The following is a 20,648-nucleotide window of genomic DNA, read 5'->3' as shown; positions in this document are numbered from 1 at the left end:
GGTCAAAACGATTAAAATCGTAGTCCAAGATTACAATTTCAAACCTAGACACCATATATCCGAAAGCAAATTACTATTTGTTTTTATTTAAACTCTCCATACAAAATCGACAATGTTATTGAGTATTATTTATTTGGCATAAGACCTATCATTCATATAACATAGGTATATCATGATTTGCAAAATATCTCCTGAGATAAATATGGGTATAGGTCATGTGATTGTTGGTACACACACACACCCATATATACACACACACATACACATGTTTATGTCGTGCGTATTTCTAAAATCACAGGATATCCCAGATCGAGCTATCGAGCGTGGTTACCTATATGAGAAAAATATTTTAGAAAACTATGATAATATGGTCCAATTGTAAATTATGTGTTAAGAAGCAGGTTTACGGCCAAAGTAAACAATCTCTCTCGTTGACTTGCACATAATTTAAATATATTATAACTTTAAGCCTAAACACTCATCGCGAAAAAGGAAAAACTTTCGATAAACTCGCTTGTTCTCTAACTGACGCAATCGATCTGAGGAGTGTTAATGGAGACGTTATTATGATTAATGGTTAACGGCGATTAACGGCGTAACTTAAAAATATTTTTGCGGATGTTAAACACTGATCTGTCTCGTTCTGTCAGTATTGATTTGACATTTGTTGAAGCACCATTACTAATAATCTCCTCAACGATAAAACCATAATTTTTAGAGCAGCAATAGTTCCCTAATGTTCCGATTTTATTTCATCCATTTATATTTAAATTTTTGATCTATTAAGCTAATCACTATAATTAGAAAGCAATTATGGGAGATTGCTTTAATACGACTTTAATATTTAAACGTATTAAGTTTATGAGAATGATATATGTCCCAAGTTACGCGAAATGTGTTAATTTAGTTATGACGGACATGTTTAATTAACCAATATTTTAATTTAATAAGTTGAAAAAAGTATTTTAAATTATTGATTTTGATATTACAAATGTTAACTGTATCAAATTTAAAAAAGCTGAACTTTCATAAAACCACTTCAAATATCTGCTTTGTAACACTGAAGGGATCATTATTTAATTCAATTTGTTGAAACACACTACTAACGAAATGATTCAAATAAATATAAAACCTTTTAAAAACAAACTCTTATTTAAGCCGTGTACTAATATGAAGAAAAACAGACCAAGTATGGCGAAGTTATTTTGAGCAGATGAGGAGTACTTGTGGGCACCTCTTGGTTTAATAATGAGACCTTGGACACCATCTAGATCTATATTAGGTACTTACAAAGCACATCAATCAAACCCAAACACAACTGAAATAAGGAGATCGTCCTCATTATGAGACCACTTTCGTGCATTGTATAGCGCTGAATGGAATCAAATAGTGGAATCTGGTAAAGAATAATTGAAGGTTGAATATAAATAAATGAAAAAAATATTCGTAGCTGACATGACCTTAAAAAATCCCAACCCATTTCCAATACTAAGTCATGGCTGAAGCGTATCACTGGAACGATTTCGTCACAAACTAAGTGTATTGTTCGTTTGAACTTTGCTTCGACATTTAGCGAACTATTGCGGTAGATCGGAACGGATGATTAGCTTGTACTGATGGCGTTTCCACCCATATCTGTTTACTTGAAATGTGCCTTTAGTGAGGAAATCTCGTGAGTGACGTAAAACAATTACCATGTACGTTATGTCTTAGTATACGGTGACCCAAATATCAAACTCGAATTTGAACGTTATCCTAGAGACGTCACCAATGGAGCGATTATTGAAATATATAATAAAATTGACTACAGACTAGATAATTACTCAACATACTTAATCAATTCATATACGCTACAGCGGACGACGTACTGTTTTGCAAATTGCCATTTCCACATCGCGTACAAATAAATTATCATATCACCGAACGAACTAGCCAGTGTTGCGAATGCACTGAATGAAATCGAACAATGATCCAAATCGATCACCACCCATCGACCGTGAACTTTTAAAACGTGTCGGGAAATAGCTGTCAACACGCACATTCATATCCCCTCTTAATTTAAAAATGAAATCATCAAACACGAGACGCAATCTAATTAGCTTCGATAAACTAAACACATTTTACATTTAGAATTTATAAAACTTATTCATTTTTTCAAAACAAAAATTGCGCCAACCTTCGTTCATAATTACATTGAACTCCGAAGCAACACGAATAAATTAACAATTAAATATAAACAGTAAAGCGAGAACAATTGAACAATGAACATAATACAAAATATTTATAATCAATGCATATTGGGCGTCGAAAGCGCGAATTTCGCCAAAGCAACTGAACAATGGCTGACCACTTTCTTCTGACCGTGAACGATGGTTGCGCTAGTGTGTCAGGGGGTCGTCATTACTATGGACATCGCGTCGCCATAGCAGATGAGCTGATGCACGCGGTGAAAGTGAATTCGAACTATTATACTCTACATTATAGATGTTAGAAAACAGAGAATCAAGAATACATTTAACGTAAACATTCCTAATGCCCTATGCTCTTTTGATTGTAAAAATAACGAGTTTCTTATGTACGTTAATAAAAATTACATAGTTTTTGTTACAAATGTGAATTAATGAAGATGGTATCATAATAATTCACATCACGCAACTGGCGCAATGGTGATGAGCAATGAGGTGAAAGTAAAATCGTACTTTAACATCTAATGAGATCTCAAAATGTTGCCATGAGCTATTACAGCTATTATACTTCATAACATCTTAAATAACATTTTTAAGTTATGAAACCACACAAAATCGGCATTAAAAATAACCGAATTGATCGGATATTTTTTTTAATCTGATTTAAGTTAACAAACGAATAAATTTATATCTCGCGTTAAGAGAACCAAAATACGGAGAATTTGTTTCTCGATAAAATATTATAATTAAATTTAAAAACATAAAAGAATAATATTATTAAAAAAGTGTATTTATTTAGATACCTATTTAATTTAACCGTCAACAAAAAGTAACGAGAGAATATTCTAGAATGATAATTTCAAAAGTGATTAAATAAAGTAAGCACGTTAAATTTGATTTTTGATCATTGTTCGTGGAATGTTTAGCAGAAGGATTATTCAATAATTGTCTCTTTTTAGGGACAAATTCTAAGACTACAATTATCATTCTCCGATGCCTGCACTTTGACATTGTCGACATTCCGAAATGTAATCAGTCATGTAATAAAATAATTTTAAAGCCAGATTATCTGGTAACAAGTCATTCATCAATTTACTATGAAGTTTCCATTAAAATTAATTGCATGGACAAAAATTGACTATTCATAAGAAGCTTTAATAAATATTCTTGTTTTGAAAAACAAATTATTATACACACACGTTCGTTATTGACACAAAGAATTAAAAACATTATATAAATGCAATTATTGAACATAATAATAATTATGACACTTCATTATCAAATGTCTAAATTCGACGATAAATAAAAAAAAAAATACGTAAAATGTAGAATCAAGAAATCAAAATCAAAATATTCTTTATTCAGGTAGGCTCATAAAAGCATTTCAACCACAATTTTCCACTATTTTAATTACATAGTGTCAAATACAGTACAATTAAATTTATATACATATATCCGGTCTAGAAATCAACAATCAATCAATCTGGAGCGGAATCAATAAGTAGATCAACCAAGAAGCCTCTACCATGAATCCGGTTCGGTTAAACATCACTTGCATTGGAGACACGTAAACAGTGATAAATTGACGAACTTACTGCATTGAAAGTAAACGACGAACATAACATGAATTATTCATGTCACATCAGAACAAGAGATGGACGAAGTGGAAGAATAGAAATTTCTTTATTGATACGTTGAAATTCTTAACATTATCAATAAAAAAATAATGTATACACAATACTTAATATATAACAGGTTAGGAACCAAAACCAAGTAAGCTAAGTACTAGTAAGGACTAGTACTTGTATTAGGATAAATGACAAGTTTATAAATCGAACGTAATTTCCAACTAAATGTGTCAAATTATAGTTAAATGTGTACGGTGTGATCTTAAACTACTTCATATTGTTATATACTGTTTCAAAGGGTGAGTGAGCCAGTGTAAATATAAGCACAAGGGATATATCTCGTTAGATGCCTAGTTTGCTCGCCCGTTGAGGATATTAATTGTAAATATGTGAAAGTAGATACAAAAGAATAAAACAATTTATTACTAAGGAAAACGAAATTATATCCATTACATTTCAAGCATACAACAGAACCCAATTACGATAACAATGAAAGTACAAATCGCAAACAATCCAAACGTTAATACCACTAAAAAGGTTAATAAAAAAAAACACAGTAAGAACACGTGCGTCCAGTCAATCAATCGTTGAGACGCGGAAACAACAACCGGATCTATCGACCGTTACATCACCTCACGCTAACCCCAATTATTAAACTAATTGACATTTCTTGTTACATTGTACGCTCGTCCTATTTTCACCTGACTTGTTTTCGCTACTTGTATTGACATTTCAAAAACAAACTGCATTAGTTACTCGTACAGCAAATGAACATTGAATACTTCATTTTCTAACGCTAACTGCCTCGTAGTCTAGTGACTGGATTATAGATTAATTCCCAGATTTCCTTAAGTTAAAATAACCAACAAAAAGTAACAACCTGGAATTATTATATGACCTGTGTTTATCTCCCGTCTCGCAAAGGACGTAAAGTCATTGGTCTTGAGCTTGACATGAAATGAGAAAATAGAGAACGCATCTGTGTTTGCTCATACACTTCACCACTAAAATATATTCCATAAAGTTTGCTAGTCTCCCTAGAGAATTACCGCTGTGGCCCGAGTCAATTAAAGAAACATTTACGGTTAAAATATATGCCCGAGACCCGATTGCACGTCTATTTCATACTACAACTTCATTACATATTTTAAATCATATTATCCGTATATTTATATAAATAAATTCCGAGCATTAATATACAAATTAGAAAGGAACTCGAAGATAATACGAAATATAAATAATCCATAATTACAAAATTTCAACAGCTGTTTTGAAACCATGTGAGAAATTTCATGCTCATATTTAACGCAATAAATATATAGACATCAGTCAAGTTATTTATACGAATGTATATACTTAACTAACAAGGTGTAATAACGAATGGATATGCGAAACAAAATGCAATATTACTGTGAAAAAAAAATACTTTTCTCACATCTTAGTAACACGCGATTTGAACTAAGCGTGTGTTATATTTATGCAACATTCGAATGTAAATTAAACATATTCATAATATAACATTATACACAGAAACGAGATGGCACAGTAGATAAAACGTGGAGCTTAACCGATTAAGATTGCGACTACAAATCCAAGAAATGACCTCGGAATTTTCATTTGCAATGAGATTATATGACCATTGTGTCGTATTATAATAATTTTTGTTCAGCGGTGAAGAAAAATATATGTTGGAAACCGATATATGTCGAATGATATTTTACCACAGTAGTGGAGCTAAACGATAGAATTGACTTTTTTTGAATTGAATTGAATTAGGTTTTTTTTCTTAAGGCGAAGGTTGCCTTAAGAAAAAAAAACCTAATTTACATAATATATTAGATTTATACAAAACGTATTTTATAACAAATAGGTTTCACCAAGACTTTTTCTTAGATATTTACTTTAAAGCCTCCTGATGTATATATATAAGTATACCTCAAGCACGCACTCAATGAACGAATTAATTAATTCATTTATACCCAATGACATTCGATGACGTAAGGATTCAAACGATACCCAAACTGTGTATGTTTAAAAGTTATGGAGAAACAAGAAACTGACATATACACATACAATCGAAAATACATGAACCGCGAAAACATTACACACCTTTTTTTGCAGTCGTGTAATAAAATTAAACTTCATCAAAGTGTACATAGCATTCATGAATAAAAATAATATATTTACACTATAAAATCTAAATAAATAAATGCTGCATAAATGTGAACGTGAATTATTTAGTGATTCTTCTTACAGTATTGTTGCTACACACAATTTGATACTTAAATATCGCGACCTACACACAAAAAGGTGCGTGCCGAATACTAAAGACTGGTAAGACGTAGTATACTAGAACCTTCACTTATTACTATTCGTAAGGAAAAGTAAGAATTAATTAAGAAATTCGACCGTCGTATTCGGTCAAGTTTTTAGTCATATTAAAAAGAAAGCACCAAAAATTTATGTAGGATGGTCTTAATATATTTAAAACGATGGTGAAACTGTTTATGACATAAACTACTAAAAATCTTAAACGGCTTTATTTTTAATCCTTACTTTGTATACATATATATTGTTTTTATGGTATGAGGCAGAAGAGCAAATGGGCCACCTGATAGTCAATGGTCACCACCGCCCAAAGACATTGCGTTGTAAGAAATATTAACCATTCCTTACATCGCCAATGTGCCACCAACCTTGGGATGTTAAGTCCCTTGTGCATGTAGTTACACTGGATCACTCACCCTTCAAACCGGAACACATAAATACTGAATATTGAATATTGAATTTGAATATTGCTGTTTGGCGGTAGAATATCTTATGAGTGAGTACCTACCCAGACGGGTTAGCACAAAGCCCTACCAACAAGTTAATACTAAACATTATTTTTACCCCGATTGTCTGTTACCATCACAACCAAATCACAGACGACATTGGCATATAACCTGGATATTAATCCAGGTTATCCATGCCAATGTCATAATTATAGAATTTACGAGAACGAAAGGCGTCATAAATTGCCTCCGAAGCCTTCATAGCGTTTAATGATTAATTAAACAGTTCATTTATTTTTCTATTAATTGTTTGATTAGACGGCATTAAACATGACCTCTGATAAACCCGGACTCATTCAACTTACATATCGTAGACCTTCTCAAACTTAACAGTTCTACCTAAATGTCAATTGAACGAACATATTGTAATATAATATATTACTACATAAAGAACTGAAATAGCCCAGCAAATAGACCACGTAAATATTAGTCGAAGAGTATATGTTCAAGCCCAGACATGCCCTTCTGAATTTTCACTTGCTTAATTAGGATTTTATAATTCAGTTCGTGCTCGTTCAAGGAAAATATCGTAATAATAATTACATTTGTCGAACGTCGAAAATATGTCACATGCGTATCGACAAATCTACTTTTGAACAGTGGGGAATAATCTCCAAACCTTCTTTTAAAAGGAGGGTAGGCCCAACAGTGGCAGTGACATTAACATTTTTACCTATAATTAAGGCCGAATTAAAATAATTTGCGAGAGGCAGTCATTTGACCAACAAGACCACCAGCCAGAACTACAATAAAAATATTAAATTTGCAAACTCTAAAACAATTTCTAGTCATATTTTAATTGATTTAAACAAAAATATACTTTATTATTATGTGCTGTTAAGAGCACTTTTCAAACAACATTTTATAAAAATAAACTTAAGTTCAGTATGTAACATAATTTAGGACGAAATAAAATGCCCTATATATTACAAATATAATTTTATTAATTGTTGAATAAAATTTATTATCATTACAACTTTCTTCTTAGCGGATGTTGTGAGACTATTTATTAATGAAGAGAACTCTCATCTTAAATCTCGAATGAGACTTTTTCTCACGTACCTTACATAAGAATCATGTATGTGAACAACAATCATGTCTTTGGAACAGAAATGTGAAAATTATTACTATTAAATTTAGGTATTTAAATTTTTTAATTTAAATTTTTTAACATGATAAATCAAACCCATAAATAATATCAGAAACCTTCATGGTAGTTTTGTATAAAAATCGTACATTGTATAAACACAAGTGCACGAAGGTAACACATACGGGACTAAGAGGAAAACATTCATTTATAAGTAGGAATTAATGTAGGTCAGTATTCAAGTAATCAAAGTAGCGATATGGGTTAATTTTGGTCTGGTGGTCACTTTATTTGTACTATATTTGTCAAATTTGTAATTAAACTGGCTCGCTCATCCATAAAACCGGCTGACAGCACATCGAAATTACTTGTCAGTAGAACATATCAAGACGCCATACCGTACATCAGTTTTTCAAATGTTAGAAAACCTACGCTAACGTGATACGCTTTTGTTTTAACTATAAATATATTTGTAAATACTACAATACTATCCGTATGCACTAGGTTTTTCATACCTATGTCTGTTCATTAAACTACGTCTGCGTGTTAATACGTCGCGAGCTTCGAAAATCAATACTTATGTAGGACAATTCGTGACTAAAACAATTACATTTCCCTCTTATTTCTTAATTTTATTTAAACAAAGAAACAAAAATAGTATTAACTAATTTATAATATGCAATGGTTTCGGTGACCTCAAACCTAGACAGCATCTTTACTTTCAACCACGTCGTGCTATTGATGCCAAACGTGGATCACATTCCAAGTTGTTCGAAACCAATTCAGGTCAGTATTATGGTAATGAACGAGGACAATAATAAATAAAAAAAAAAAGTTAAAATTTAAAATTCTAACAATAAATAGTTCTTCAAATATAGATTATTTTAATATTTAAATTCAAAAGACTAATAATAAAATATAATATAATAAAATACTTGTTTTTATAACATTGAATGCTTAATTTTCGTGTTCTCCGCGATCACAGTTCTACCATGAAAATTTCTGACTTCAAAATATACAATGTTATCGCATAATCGTTTATAAATATATTTATATAGGCATTGAAACGCGTTCCTATAAATATTAAAATACCAACAGACAGTTTGCTTTAAAAACAACTTTAATTAGTTCAACGATAGTACGCTATTGTATTGGAAAAAATCTACTCGTTTTCTAAGAATATTTTTTTCCTTCGTCGTGATACATTATTATAAATAACAAATTGAAAATGGAATTTTATTTACTTTTAAAACGAGTTTTATTCGTCCAATAATAGATACTTATGTGCTCTTTACAGCAGAAGTATTTATTCGTATATCGTTGTTTATTAAAGTTATTTTCCTCGTGCCAGTTATCACCATGACTCAATAACCGTTCGAAAAGAATCAAAATTATACTATGTACTGTTTAGCGGTAGAATAAGCGATGAGCTCGTAATACATACATACAAAGACCTACCACCAAGTGAGGTGAAAAAGACAATGATGGGATTTAATATAAAATAAATAACAAAAAACTAAAAGTACTTAATAAATAATTAAAAAGCTGTCAGTTAAATTGAATAATTCAACTTTACACAAAAACAACGACGGATTCAATTAAAATAACTCTCATTTTCTCCGACGGAACCAGAAAAACGTCATACCTAACTTCAAATGTATGGGACGTTAAACTGGAAATAATTCGCTTTCATCAAGATTGTGTCATTTGAACATTTCTCAGAGCAACATTTGCAGTCTCTTGCATATTGCCTTATACGAAGATCTAAGACATCAGTGCCACTAATCACTCTGCGCGTAATCGTTACGACAATTATGCGATCTGTATTACATTTAACTGAGTATTCACATGAGCGCTTCTCACTTTTGTCTTCAAGTACTGAAACGTATCAACTGGGTATTTAAAACTGTGTAATTCGATTGTAGATTTCGATATTTCAAAATTAACACACTCGTGATTTAAGTAATGATTTTGAAAGCGACATTGCGAACGAACTGACTATATTATCGTTATTAAATCGAAAGTGATACTATACCAAGGCATTTCAATAATTTATTCACGTTTTAAAATAAATACGGTTAGATAAATAAAGAGATCAATGCTAAAATCATTGGCTAACGAAGCTAGCTTCACAATACTAAGCTCTCATAGCAAATGCCTAAATCCGTGCATTCCCACACGAAGGTTACGACAACCTCTCGTTAAGTAGTGCGTTAATTAACACATCAATCACATCGCTTACATTAACGTATCATAACACTTAATTAAGTAAAAGCAAATTTTATTATTACATCTCAATGTCATAGATGTAAGGAAAGAGAAACTTATAACATCTCATGAAACTTTAAACGCTCTATTGTGTTAGTTTCAATTTTAACTTCGATTAAAGTGTCTCACAAATACTTCTATAAGTAGTCCATTAAGGACGTAGTAAGTAGAATGTCAAACCTTTGGCCTGAGGTATACCTATATTTATTATATACATTTTATTTTTTACTGAAATTACTGAAACTATAAAAAGAACAAAATATTATTTCGACAAAACACATCGGTTTTAAGAAAGTTATGCAGTCTAAATTAATAAAAAAAAAGTATTTAGTGATGACCATATCCGATACCTATATCGGTTGCAGTATAAATCACATTTCCACTAGAAAAAAAAAACTATCGTCTTTTGAAGTCTGAGCAACTAACTATTGGTTCAATCTTCTGAACGTTAAAGCTTACGAAGTCTAATAAAGCAGAACATTCGAATTTCGAACATAGTCAACATATGTCAACATATTAAATTTTGAAATGTTTGATTAATTAACACAATAACTGAATAACAGATGCGATAGGTGGAATTGATTGCGACCTTTGACACATGATGCCTAACTTAACATAAAACACTTCAAATCTTATAATGCATTATGTATAAACTTTGAAGGACAATATGACAGCGTAGCTGTGAATAATAAACCGTTATGCAGTTATCTTCGTAAATTGTAAGTATTTTAGCACCATATCGTAATGGCCAAGAATCATCTTAGAAACCACGTTCAATTTTATTAACTTCTATACTTTGACAAATCAACAATAATGCACAGATAACCCAAAAAAAACTAAAATCTGGTCTCAATGATGCTTTAATTAGTTTACGAAATATCGAATAAAATATAAATTAATTCAAAAAACAACACATTCTTACATAATGTAGAACCACTTGTTTATATTATTAAACATAGAAAATAAATCTTTTTAACAGATATATACTTAAGCCAGTTTCAGACGTCATTATAAACATTATTATATAGTCATACATTTTACATTAGATCAGCTAAAGTCATGCATGCGTTTCAATGTCTCTTTAAATCTGTTTGTAAATATTATCCGTTAAGAAATGTGCTACAATATTCTTTGTGTTCGAATGTATACTTGTTGTCATTGTGAACACTTGAATCGTATAAATTTGTGATCTTTTTTTATAGTTTGAAGGGTTAGTACAAGCTCATCTGGGTTTGTACCACCCACTGATTGGATATTCTACCGCCAAACGGCAGTACTAAGAATTCTCATGATCCGGTTTGAAGGGTGAGCCAGAGTATCTACAGGCAAAAAGGACATTACATTTTCGTTCCCAAGGTTGGTGGCATTGGCGATGCAAGGAATGCCAAGCAACGCCAATGTATACGGGCAATGATGACAACTTACAATCAGACAACTTATAAAAAATAATGTATACCAATTACCATAGTAATCGTTTGACCAGTATAGAAGTTAATGTATAAAAGTATAAAATCTATGAAAAAAGCATATTTGCGCCAACTTTCAAGGACAAACTGTGCCGAATTATCAACAGGGTGTTTTATGAATATAGACAAACATAAAAATATATAATATCTGTATATATCCTAGTAATATTTTACGCAGACCTAACGCAGTACTATAAGGCAAATATAACTGCATCTCAAAGTGTGACAAGCAGTCGCAAAGTATGCGGAAGTATCGAGCAAGTGGAGCAAGCGACGAAGTGTCCCTGCGAAGATAAAGATAGGCGACAATCGAGAATGTCTGATTGACTTACTTCGTGTCGTGATTTTAATAAACTACGTATAATACCAATTACGTACACCACAACTTGGATAAAGATCTGTGTTTTTTTTAATCGACTCTGAGCATTTTGTATGAAAAATGACCAAGGTCTTATTTATAAATATTATGTATAGGTTAGTTTCTCAAAATTCTTTCATTATTTCCAATGAAATAAATGATGGTAAAAAATACTTATAAACAACGCAAGAAAAGCTTTTCGCATCTTATAAATTAAGTAACATATTATCAATTCTAAGATGTTTTTAGACTTTTTGGTATACTTACTTTTTCTGCAAATTATGATATAACACATAGGAAGTGAATAATTTAGATGTATTCAGTTCAAGTATTAATTACTAATATAATTTCACAGTTACTTAATCATGATAGTTCCTTAAACGTTGGCGAAGGCTGCAAAATTAAACAGAAAATTCATATTTAGTGTTTTAAATTGTTATAATATATTTAATCAAAAGAACAACATACAATACAATATGTTTAATGTAATCAGACGTACAAAACATAAGCAGAACCACAAAGGTCAGTCGTGACGGTGAACGGGAGCAAAAATTCTCGGTATGTACAACATCGATCAAATGACAAACGAATACACTTATGTTATCATGTTTTTGTTAATGTGGTCAATATAAGAATATAGGGGAATAATGATATTTTTTATATGTGCCCATTTATGTGTGCGTGAGTGTGTTTGTGTGTGTTTTATTAAATAAGTTACCTACAGTTTTAACTGTAAACAAAAAATATTTATTTCATGCCGAGACAATCAACAAAAATCCAAAATGTTAAATATATAATTTCGAAATCATCAATCGAAATCAATTAAATCAATATATGCATAAAATAACGTGATATTTATTTTTTTATTCGTTGAAATAAATTAACATATTTGCATTATACTATTGAGGATATGATATTTTTAAATGAAAGTAAATTACATTGGTATACCCACAACAATGGAATTTTTCGCCGTTAAAGTCGCATATCAATATGCGTTTAGCACAAAGAAAAAAAAAAAATAGGTATATGACACGAAGCCCACATCGCCATATGCTAAAAAAACACCCATATAAAAATGCAGTTTTTTTTAAAGAATTTACGTTATACACAAATAAAACACGAGATAAAGATGTGATAGTAATGCGTCCGTCAAACAAAGTAATCTTACTATCTTATTATCAAGATGTTCCGGGAGTCTTATGTAAACAGCATTGTGTACCCAGACTGCATCGTCTTGAGACATGACTACGGGAACATTTATCTAAATTATAACTTCATTTTTACCAAGATTAATCATATTCCTCAGATATAAATTTGCTTGACGTTATAGTATAAAATTTTGAATCTTCTTCCTCATACTTAAAACAATTTCATTCTTCTTTCAGTCAGATTTCAAACGATAGTAACACTTCAAGGCAAAACGCGGTTTAATTGCGATGCAATAATAAGATGTTCGCTGACTGAAGAATTATTTAATAAACATTGTTTGCTGTTTGATAATTGTATTCTACCGCCAAACAGTAGTACTGAGTATTGTTGTGGTCCGATTTGTATGGTGAGTGAGCCAATGTAACTACAGGCACAAGGGACGTAACATCTTAGTTCCCAAGGCTGTTGGCGCATAGGTGAAGTAAGGAATGGTTAATTTTTATTACAGCGTCATTGTCTATGGCGGTGGTGACCACTTACCAGCAGGTAGCGCTCGCATTACTGGTATAGCTAAAACTAAAAAAATCTGCAAGCAAAAGAATCGCTTATCGTTAGTCTTGAATGTTTTTTAGAGATTTTATATACAGGAAAGACCGCATAAAAAGGGACAAATGATTCAGCATTCACTTTTAAACGTGGTTTCCTTTTATGAGCAGTAAGATAAGAATTTATGTCGCATTATCTTAAATCGGATGACCAAGGTATAAGGTAAGCACAGCGAGTCTCATCAAGTAAAGCCATCATGCCAAATCTTAATGAAACATAAAAAGAAATCAAAGTAAAAGTCACAACGGTTGGTGATATCAAATTTTAAACTGATGAAGATTCAAAAAAAAATTCGAAAGTCAAATACCGTGATAAAGCTCCGAAGCTCAATTTGAATATGAAACGTTTAAGTGACTTTTTTTCGGTGACATTTCTCGTTTTAGAGACTATTGATAAGACAAATATATTCATATATTATTATAGAATAGACTTTAAAATAATTAGGAACAAAGTAATTTAATAAAATAATAATAATAATTTGTTTGTTTAGATTGTGCATATTTTTGTAGTATTTCGTAAAATAGACGTGATTTAATATCAAGTTCAAATGTTCAAGCTGTCATGAAAAAAATATTTCCAACGATCCATGTTATTATTTTTAATGTATTTTTCATGATGTACCATCTTGTCAGCGTAAGTACCAAGTACGCCTTATTAATCTTGCACATCTCATTGTGTATTCCACTCGTATTTAAACTTAAAAACACATTCTTCTATAAAATTCTAAAGTAATTTAAACTTTATAAGAAAACTAGTTGCTGCCCATGGATTTACCTAAGAGTATGGGGAGTCCTATGCAAGTGTTACGGATGAAAAGTAACCAAGTAACACACATTTATACATTTAAACTCTTAGTTTTATAATATATGCAACATTGACATGTTCTTCTGAATGGGTATTTAAACTGTTTTCCATTTCATTAGAAACTATAAATATATTTTAAATGCAATCAATTCGTTCGCCGACATTAGGACGTGTCGTTATAAATAGGCATTTAAAACGATACTAGTCTGTAATTAAAATGAATTGATAATAGAAACGCTATAAGATTTAAGCCTATGCTATTTATACTATATCTTAAAAGAAAAAATAAAAATGTATTCATCCAAAAAAAATATATGTTATCTAAATTTTTATCAGAAATCAAAAATATTGCCCTCAATTTTTTCGCCCATACGTGGGAAAGAGATAAAATAGCTTAAGAGCCACGTCACAACGACGTAGGAATAAAAATCTACTTACCACATTGATCTTTCCAAGTATGTGACTTATCTGATCCTTGCTGCACATTTTGATATCGATGGTGTTTTCACTACTCACAATCACTGCTAGGACATCAGTCACTTATGTCTTTCGAAGATGTCATTCTCAGTCTTTGAATCAATTGTGAATTCTTCCTTTCATTTTCCTTTAACTATTTCTTTTGAAGGTCACGATTTTTAATTAAATATCTACACAATATTTATTTTATACCTAACACATATTACGAATTATTTCGTTTTGAATATCGTCAAAATTAATTACTAGTTGCCAACTTTTATTCTATAAATACCACCATCGAGTGTTATGGTAAAGTGTTTACCATAGGTTACAGAAAAAAACCTTGGAGAGTTTAATGTTCAACTTTAAATAATAGCTAAAAGACCTCAATAATATAAATAGATAATAACAATATGTCGACCGTTATAATTACAAAAAAAATAGATATTACGAAATAATTAGGAATGTTCACGTCAAGCTATCAAGCATGGGCTAGATGCTAACGATCAATATCGCCTGATTGTAAATTTAAATTGTTCTATTAGTACCATTACGTTACGACAGCAAGAGTCTTAGCCGTTACCGTCGAATAAATTGCCAACCGAACCCACACATTCAACAAACGCTGTGATTTGATTATCGCTAAGTTTTCATTAACTGTTTAATTTGAATTTGAAATTCAATTTATTCTATCTATAGATATATATTTAATAATATTATTTGTATATTTGTAATCATAGTAACTAATGAATCGATAAAAAACAGCTGACAGAATACTACATTATTTCTAAGCGCGATAGGGTATTAACTATATATTTCTAAATCCTTATATTTTTTTTAATTGTACTGGTGCGAGGGGGGGCGGTGTCATAGTCTGGTATAAATGTTATACGTGTAATGTATAGGCGCTATGTGATAATATGTGAGACAGGGGCTTGCTTTCAATGCGCAAATAAGGGAGCGATATTCGTCTCTACCTTTATATAGAGGATGATTTTTTAAACAACTATGTGTACTCTTCATTCGAATGTCGAATCAACGATGATACAAAGAAAGAACACACACTAAACAACGATTAAAAGGAAATATATTATAGCTTTATCTACTAGATCTTAAAACGAATTGATAACCTCCTCCTTTTTGAAGTCGGTTAAAAATGAATATTATTTGACACAGTATCTTATTACATATTCATATTAATATTGAATATTAATAAATTAAGTCGAATGTTAAAAGATTTATTCGATGCTGCCTTTTAAATTCACTCAAGTGATTTTTAAACTAAATGTCTTCATTAATTGTAATTAAACAAATTAAAGTTTAAACTTATAAAGTAAAAATTATGTAGACACGCAAAAAAATATGTTTACATAAACATGTCAGAACAAGTTATTGTAATAAGATTTGCATGTTTTCTAAATTGTTTTAGTGAAATCGTAGATTTAATTGTTTTACATCCCTGTTTTGTTTGCATAAACAATAATCTGTAACCTGTCAAACATGTTTGACTACGATGAACGCTCGACAGCCTAAGACTTTAAAAATTCATCGATGATAGACTGGATTGATGTTAAATATATGTATGTATGTATATCACCGTAAAATTGTTAATATCGTTAGATTATAATCTCGTGACGATGTAAGCTGTAGAAAGATTGTAAACGGTGTTTCAAATTACAATGGAACGAATAAAATTTAATTTAAATAGTTTATAATCTATCGGTTTGGTAAGATTGGATTAAATTTTTATAATTTAACTGAAATTCACTTCGAGAAACTTTAAAATGTTGCGTTAAATGGTAAGCAATGTGTTATAGTTCACCACCATTTGACAGTTTACAATCTAGCGAGATAGATTTCAATCTATCGGTGCTTAAAATTTTACAGTGACATATGTTTATTACATTTAAGTAAAATGTACATTTCAGATCAAAAGGGTACAAAAATCGAAAGTCAATATATGCTTGTCACACGTGATATTAGCGATATAATCTGTATCCTACAGATACAAATGAAAAACTACAAAAAAATATATATGCTTGCGTTATTCTTATGATTGACTTCAAAAGAAGATTTTTTTTTTTTTCTAGAAAAGATCAAATCCTTATTCAATTTATATAAGTGTATTATAGTAATCGTTGTTTAATTAAAATAAAAAATAAATTTTTAATAAATTTGTTGCAACGTCTTAAAATTAATTTCAAATTTTCCAGATTATTCAAAATATTATTTCGGAACGAATTCGTCTTAGTATTGTTTTGACGTCGATCCGTAATTAGCCACACGTATTGTGAAAACCGCAGTGTTCTTTTATCGTAGGTAATAAAATAGGTACTTATAAAGTCATAATTATTGCTAGTATTATAAATGCATGCTTATATACTTTGATGCTTGTTAAGACTAAAATGTAATATAGTTTCTCAAAAAGCGAATTCTGTCATCGAAATGGACTTTTATTTGTCCATCACAGATATTCTCAAAAAAAGAAAATAAAATGTCTCTAGATTACGTAATACGCATCAGTTATATTGATGAAGGTACAGTCAAAATAACTCACTAAATACATTACATTTATATTAATTTCAAACATTTTTTATATTCAATTTATTTTTCATAACGCCCGAAGTTCGAAGCGAGTAGGCAACAAGCAACATTTATACAAAGATATTAGGATTACAAACAACAATAATAGGCGTGATTTAACATTTCAATACCTAACTAGCTAACTAACTATACGGTAGCTGAGCCGAGAACCTTACCCACTGTATTGGAGTCGATTAATATCCATACCTAGTTTACTTACTTACTTTCTAATTCGTCGCTGACATTCGCTAAGTAAATATTAATAAGATATTCAATGTTGTACGTATTTATCATCAATTGTCGACAACATCGAGTCATGGCGATTGATGTGCCGACTTAGTTGATGAATATTAATGAAAGGTCCCGAGGTCGAGAGAGACGACGGTATCAAGTGTACCTAAACTAAAGCCACTTTCGTTCCGAACACAGTTTTCTACCATGAATATACCACGGCGAACAAATTGAACAATATAAATTATAGAAATTAAAAAAAAAAGCAAAGATATTATAGAGCAACGCTATCACCAGCGAGACGAGATCTTCATAAAATAGCTTTTTAAATTCGCGCAGAATGTAGTAAATATTTAACATCTTCGATACTGCTACTACAAATCTGAATAAAATAAAATCTTAGAATTTGTATATATCAACATAATATTTATAATATCCTTTAGTATATAAGGCACTATATCATTTAATAAGTGACAATTTGACCAAGCCCGTGTCCATGGCGAAGGGATTGCAAAATGAGTTATCAAGTAAAATAAAATACAATTCAGTAAGATTGTATTGTTATCAGAACTTAGTATATGCAAAATTTCAGATCAATCGGTTCGGGGGAACTGGTTTAAAATTCAGTTGCAATATAAGAGCCACGCATAATCGATGACGTTAAACTAAAGCCTGTAATTACGGCAGCCCTTGTGCCATACTGATTAATTACTGAGTGTCTCGCCGATTCTTCTCGATAAAATCGATTCGATAACATTCCGAATCGATGGTACCTAACATTTAATATAACCCTGTAACGGCGATCCAAAAGTGCTTGATAAGCCTGTTTGAATAAAGTATATTTTATTTGATAGGTTAATTACAATAATTTATTTAAAAATAAAACAACACTCACGACGATCAATTTTAACACCTGTTTCATATTTACGAGTAAACGAAATCATTCAGTCTTGGCCCAAATAAAGATCAGAATATAGTTATTAAAAAAAAAAAGTATTTAGATTATGACGTCATATCCAACGCGACGATACCTTTTTGTTTTTATTTTTAAGCTTGCTATAATTCGTATTGGCGCCTATGATTTTAACTTTCGACTTGTTTACATTCCAAAGAAAACGAGAGTGGTTTTATTAGCCTCAGTCATTATCACCTGTATTGCCATGGTTTTAAAGTTCACAATAAACAATAGCATTTCTGCTATCAGTGACCATTGATTTTTACGGTGAGCAATTTCATGCCTTTTTGGTAGTGCTCAAATTAATAACTATTGAAGAATCGCTTTCACAAATAAAAAACCTAACAATAGTGTTCATTTAATAACCTTGTATGAAGATTACATAATTTATATGGCTTGCGTAATTCCATCTTATCTTTTTTTGAATTTCATATCTATTATTTTGCTACTAAGTATATTACATTAGCAGCCTGTAAATTTCCCACTGCTGGGCTAAAGGCCTCCTCTCCCTTGAGGAGAAGTTTTGGAGCATATTCCACCACGCTGCTCCAATGCGGGTTGGTGGAATACACATGTGGCAGAATTTCGTTGAAATTAGACACATGCAGGTTTCCTCGCGATGTTTTCCTTCACCGCCGAACACGAGATGAATTATAAACACAAATTAAGCACATGAAAATTCTGTGGTGCCTGCCTGGGTTTGAACCCGAAATCATCGGTTAAGATGAACGCGTTCTAACCACTGGGCCATCTCGGCTCATAAGTATATAGGTATGTAAGTATTAATCTTTTTCTAATAGTTACTCTTAGTTCAGTCTAGTTTAGTTTTTCATACGTAACTAGATAAATGCATATAGATATGATATGCAAATAGATGATCTTTATTATAAATATAAAAGAATAACGGTATCACTATTTAATATAATATATTTCAAGGATAACTATCATGTTCGATACTTGAAAACTTACAAGCCAAATTTTACAAGCCTTTTGACGGCCATAAAAAGGATCGAAGTCGGTGTTACTTCTTGATGGAACTTTTTATGGCGAGAGGTTTACGTGAAGATATACGTCACAATGAACGGTGCCGTCTAATATCAACCATCATATTCCCATTTGGTGGATTACATGACCGTTCTAGATAAGTACATTTACAAACATAATTTTGTAACAGTTTCCAGAATGTTCCATTTTATGTCACGACTATTTTTATTTTAACTTCATTCTATTGTATGGGATACATTAAAATCATAGTTAAAGAGAAAAAAAGTTATTTTCTACATTGTTTGTGTTACGTAAACATTACAACATTCCCACGTTTAATACTAAATTTATATTTTAAACAAAGTTCACATGAAGGCATAACTTTTAAACATTACAATTTTCACTCACTTTCACTATGACATAATTTTAAGATAATTGATGAAAAATAATTAACTAAAGCAATGTTTTACACCCTGTTCAGGTTTGCTTGATCTTTTTGACAGACGGGCTAGTGATGAGAAACAGAAGATAAGTATATTTTAGTTGTTTGAAAAGTCTGTTTCAAACAACTAAAATATACTTATCATTGTACCTACATGGAAAATGGTTAAAAAAAATATATCCCGCTGAGTTTCTTTCGCCGGTTCTTCTCAGGTCCGAGGTGCTAAATTCCGAACCGGTGGTAGATTTTTGACAATCAATAAGCAAGTGCAAACACTTCTATATTGAATAAAGATTTTTGACTTTGACTTTGAAAAAAATATAACACATATATTAGTCGATGGAATGATGGAATGCGTAATTGTTTTTTAACTTATTTTTCTAAAAAGAGTTATACCAGCAGACCCGTTTGGGTCTCTTTAGCTGGTATAACTATAGCACTAGCCAAAGAGACCCCCGTTCGTAACAATGATCTTTAATAAGGATTTTTGTAATCGATATTTCGAGCAGTTACTGCCTCTTATTCGCGTCCCTACCGTCCGACCGGTGTAACATTGTACAAGCGTCTATTATTTTCAGTGTTTCTATTTAAATATTACTTTGAAGCAATAA

At 31.0% G+C, this 20,648-nt stretch overlaps 1 protein-coding gene across 7 annotated transcripts in view; it reads right to left on the bottom strand.

The window, feature by feature from the left end:
• The window catches only part of LOC125068872 (disheveled-associated activator of morphogenesis 1), a 116,504-nt gene that overhangs the window by 45,885 nt on the left and 49,971 nt on the right, over positions 1 to 20,648 (bottom strand). For 2 of the 7 annotated variants that reach the window (XM_047678224.1, XM_047678229.1), the window contains exon 2: positions 14,825 to 15,033. The exons of 2 other annotated variants lie outside the window; for them this stretch is intronic. In XM_047678224.1, the coding sequence (XP_047534180.1) occupies positions 14,825 to 14,872 (48 nt within the window). In that variant the 5' untranslated portion in view covers positions 14,873 to 15,033. The remainder of the gene's footprint in view (positions 1 to 14,824; positions 15,034 to 20,648) is intronic. 3 more of the 7 variants (XM_047678226.1, XM_047678227.1, XM_047678225.1) reach the window with 2 other exon arrangements.

The sequence above is a fragment of the Vanessa atalanta genome, chromosome 14 (genome assembly GCF_905147765.1).
Source record: "Vanessa atalanta chromosome 14, ilVanAtal1.2, whole genome shotgun sequence".
NCBI classification, from domain to species: domain Eukaryota; kingdom Metazoa; phylum Arthropoda; class Insecta; order Lepidoptera; family Nymphalidae; genus Vanessa; species Vanessa atalanta.
The sequence above is the reverse complement of the archived record's forward strand: the minus strand, read 5'-3'. Positions and strand labels throughout refer to the sequence as shown.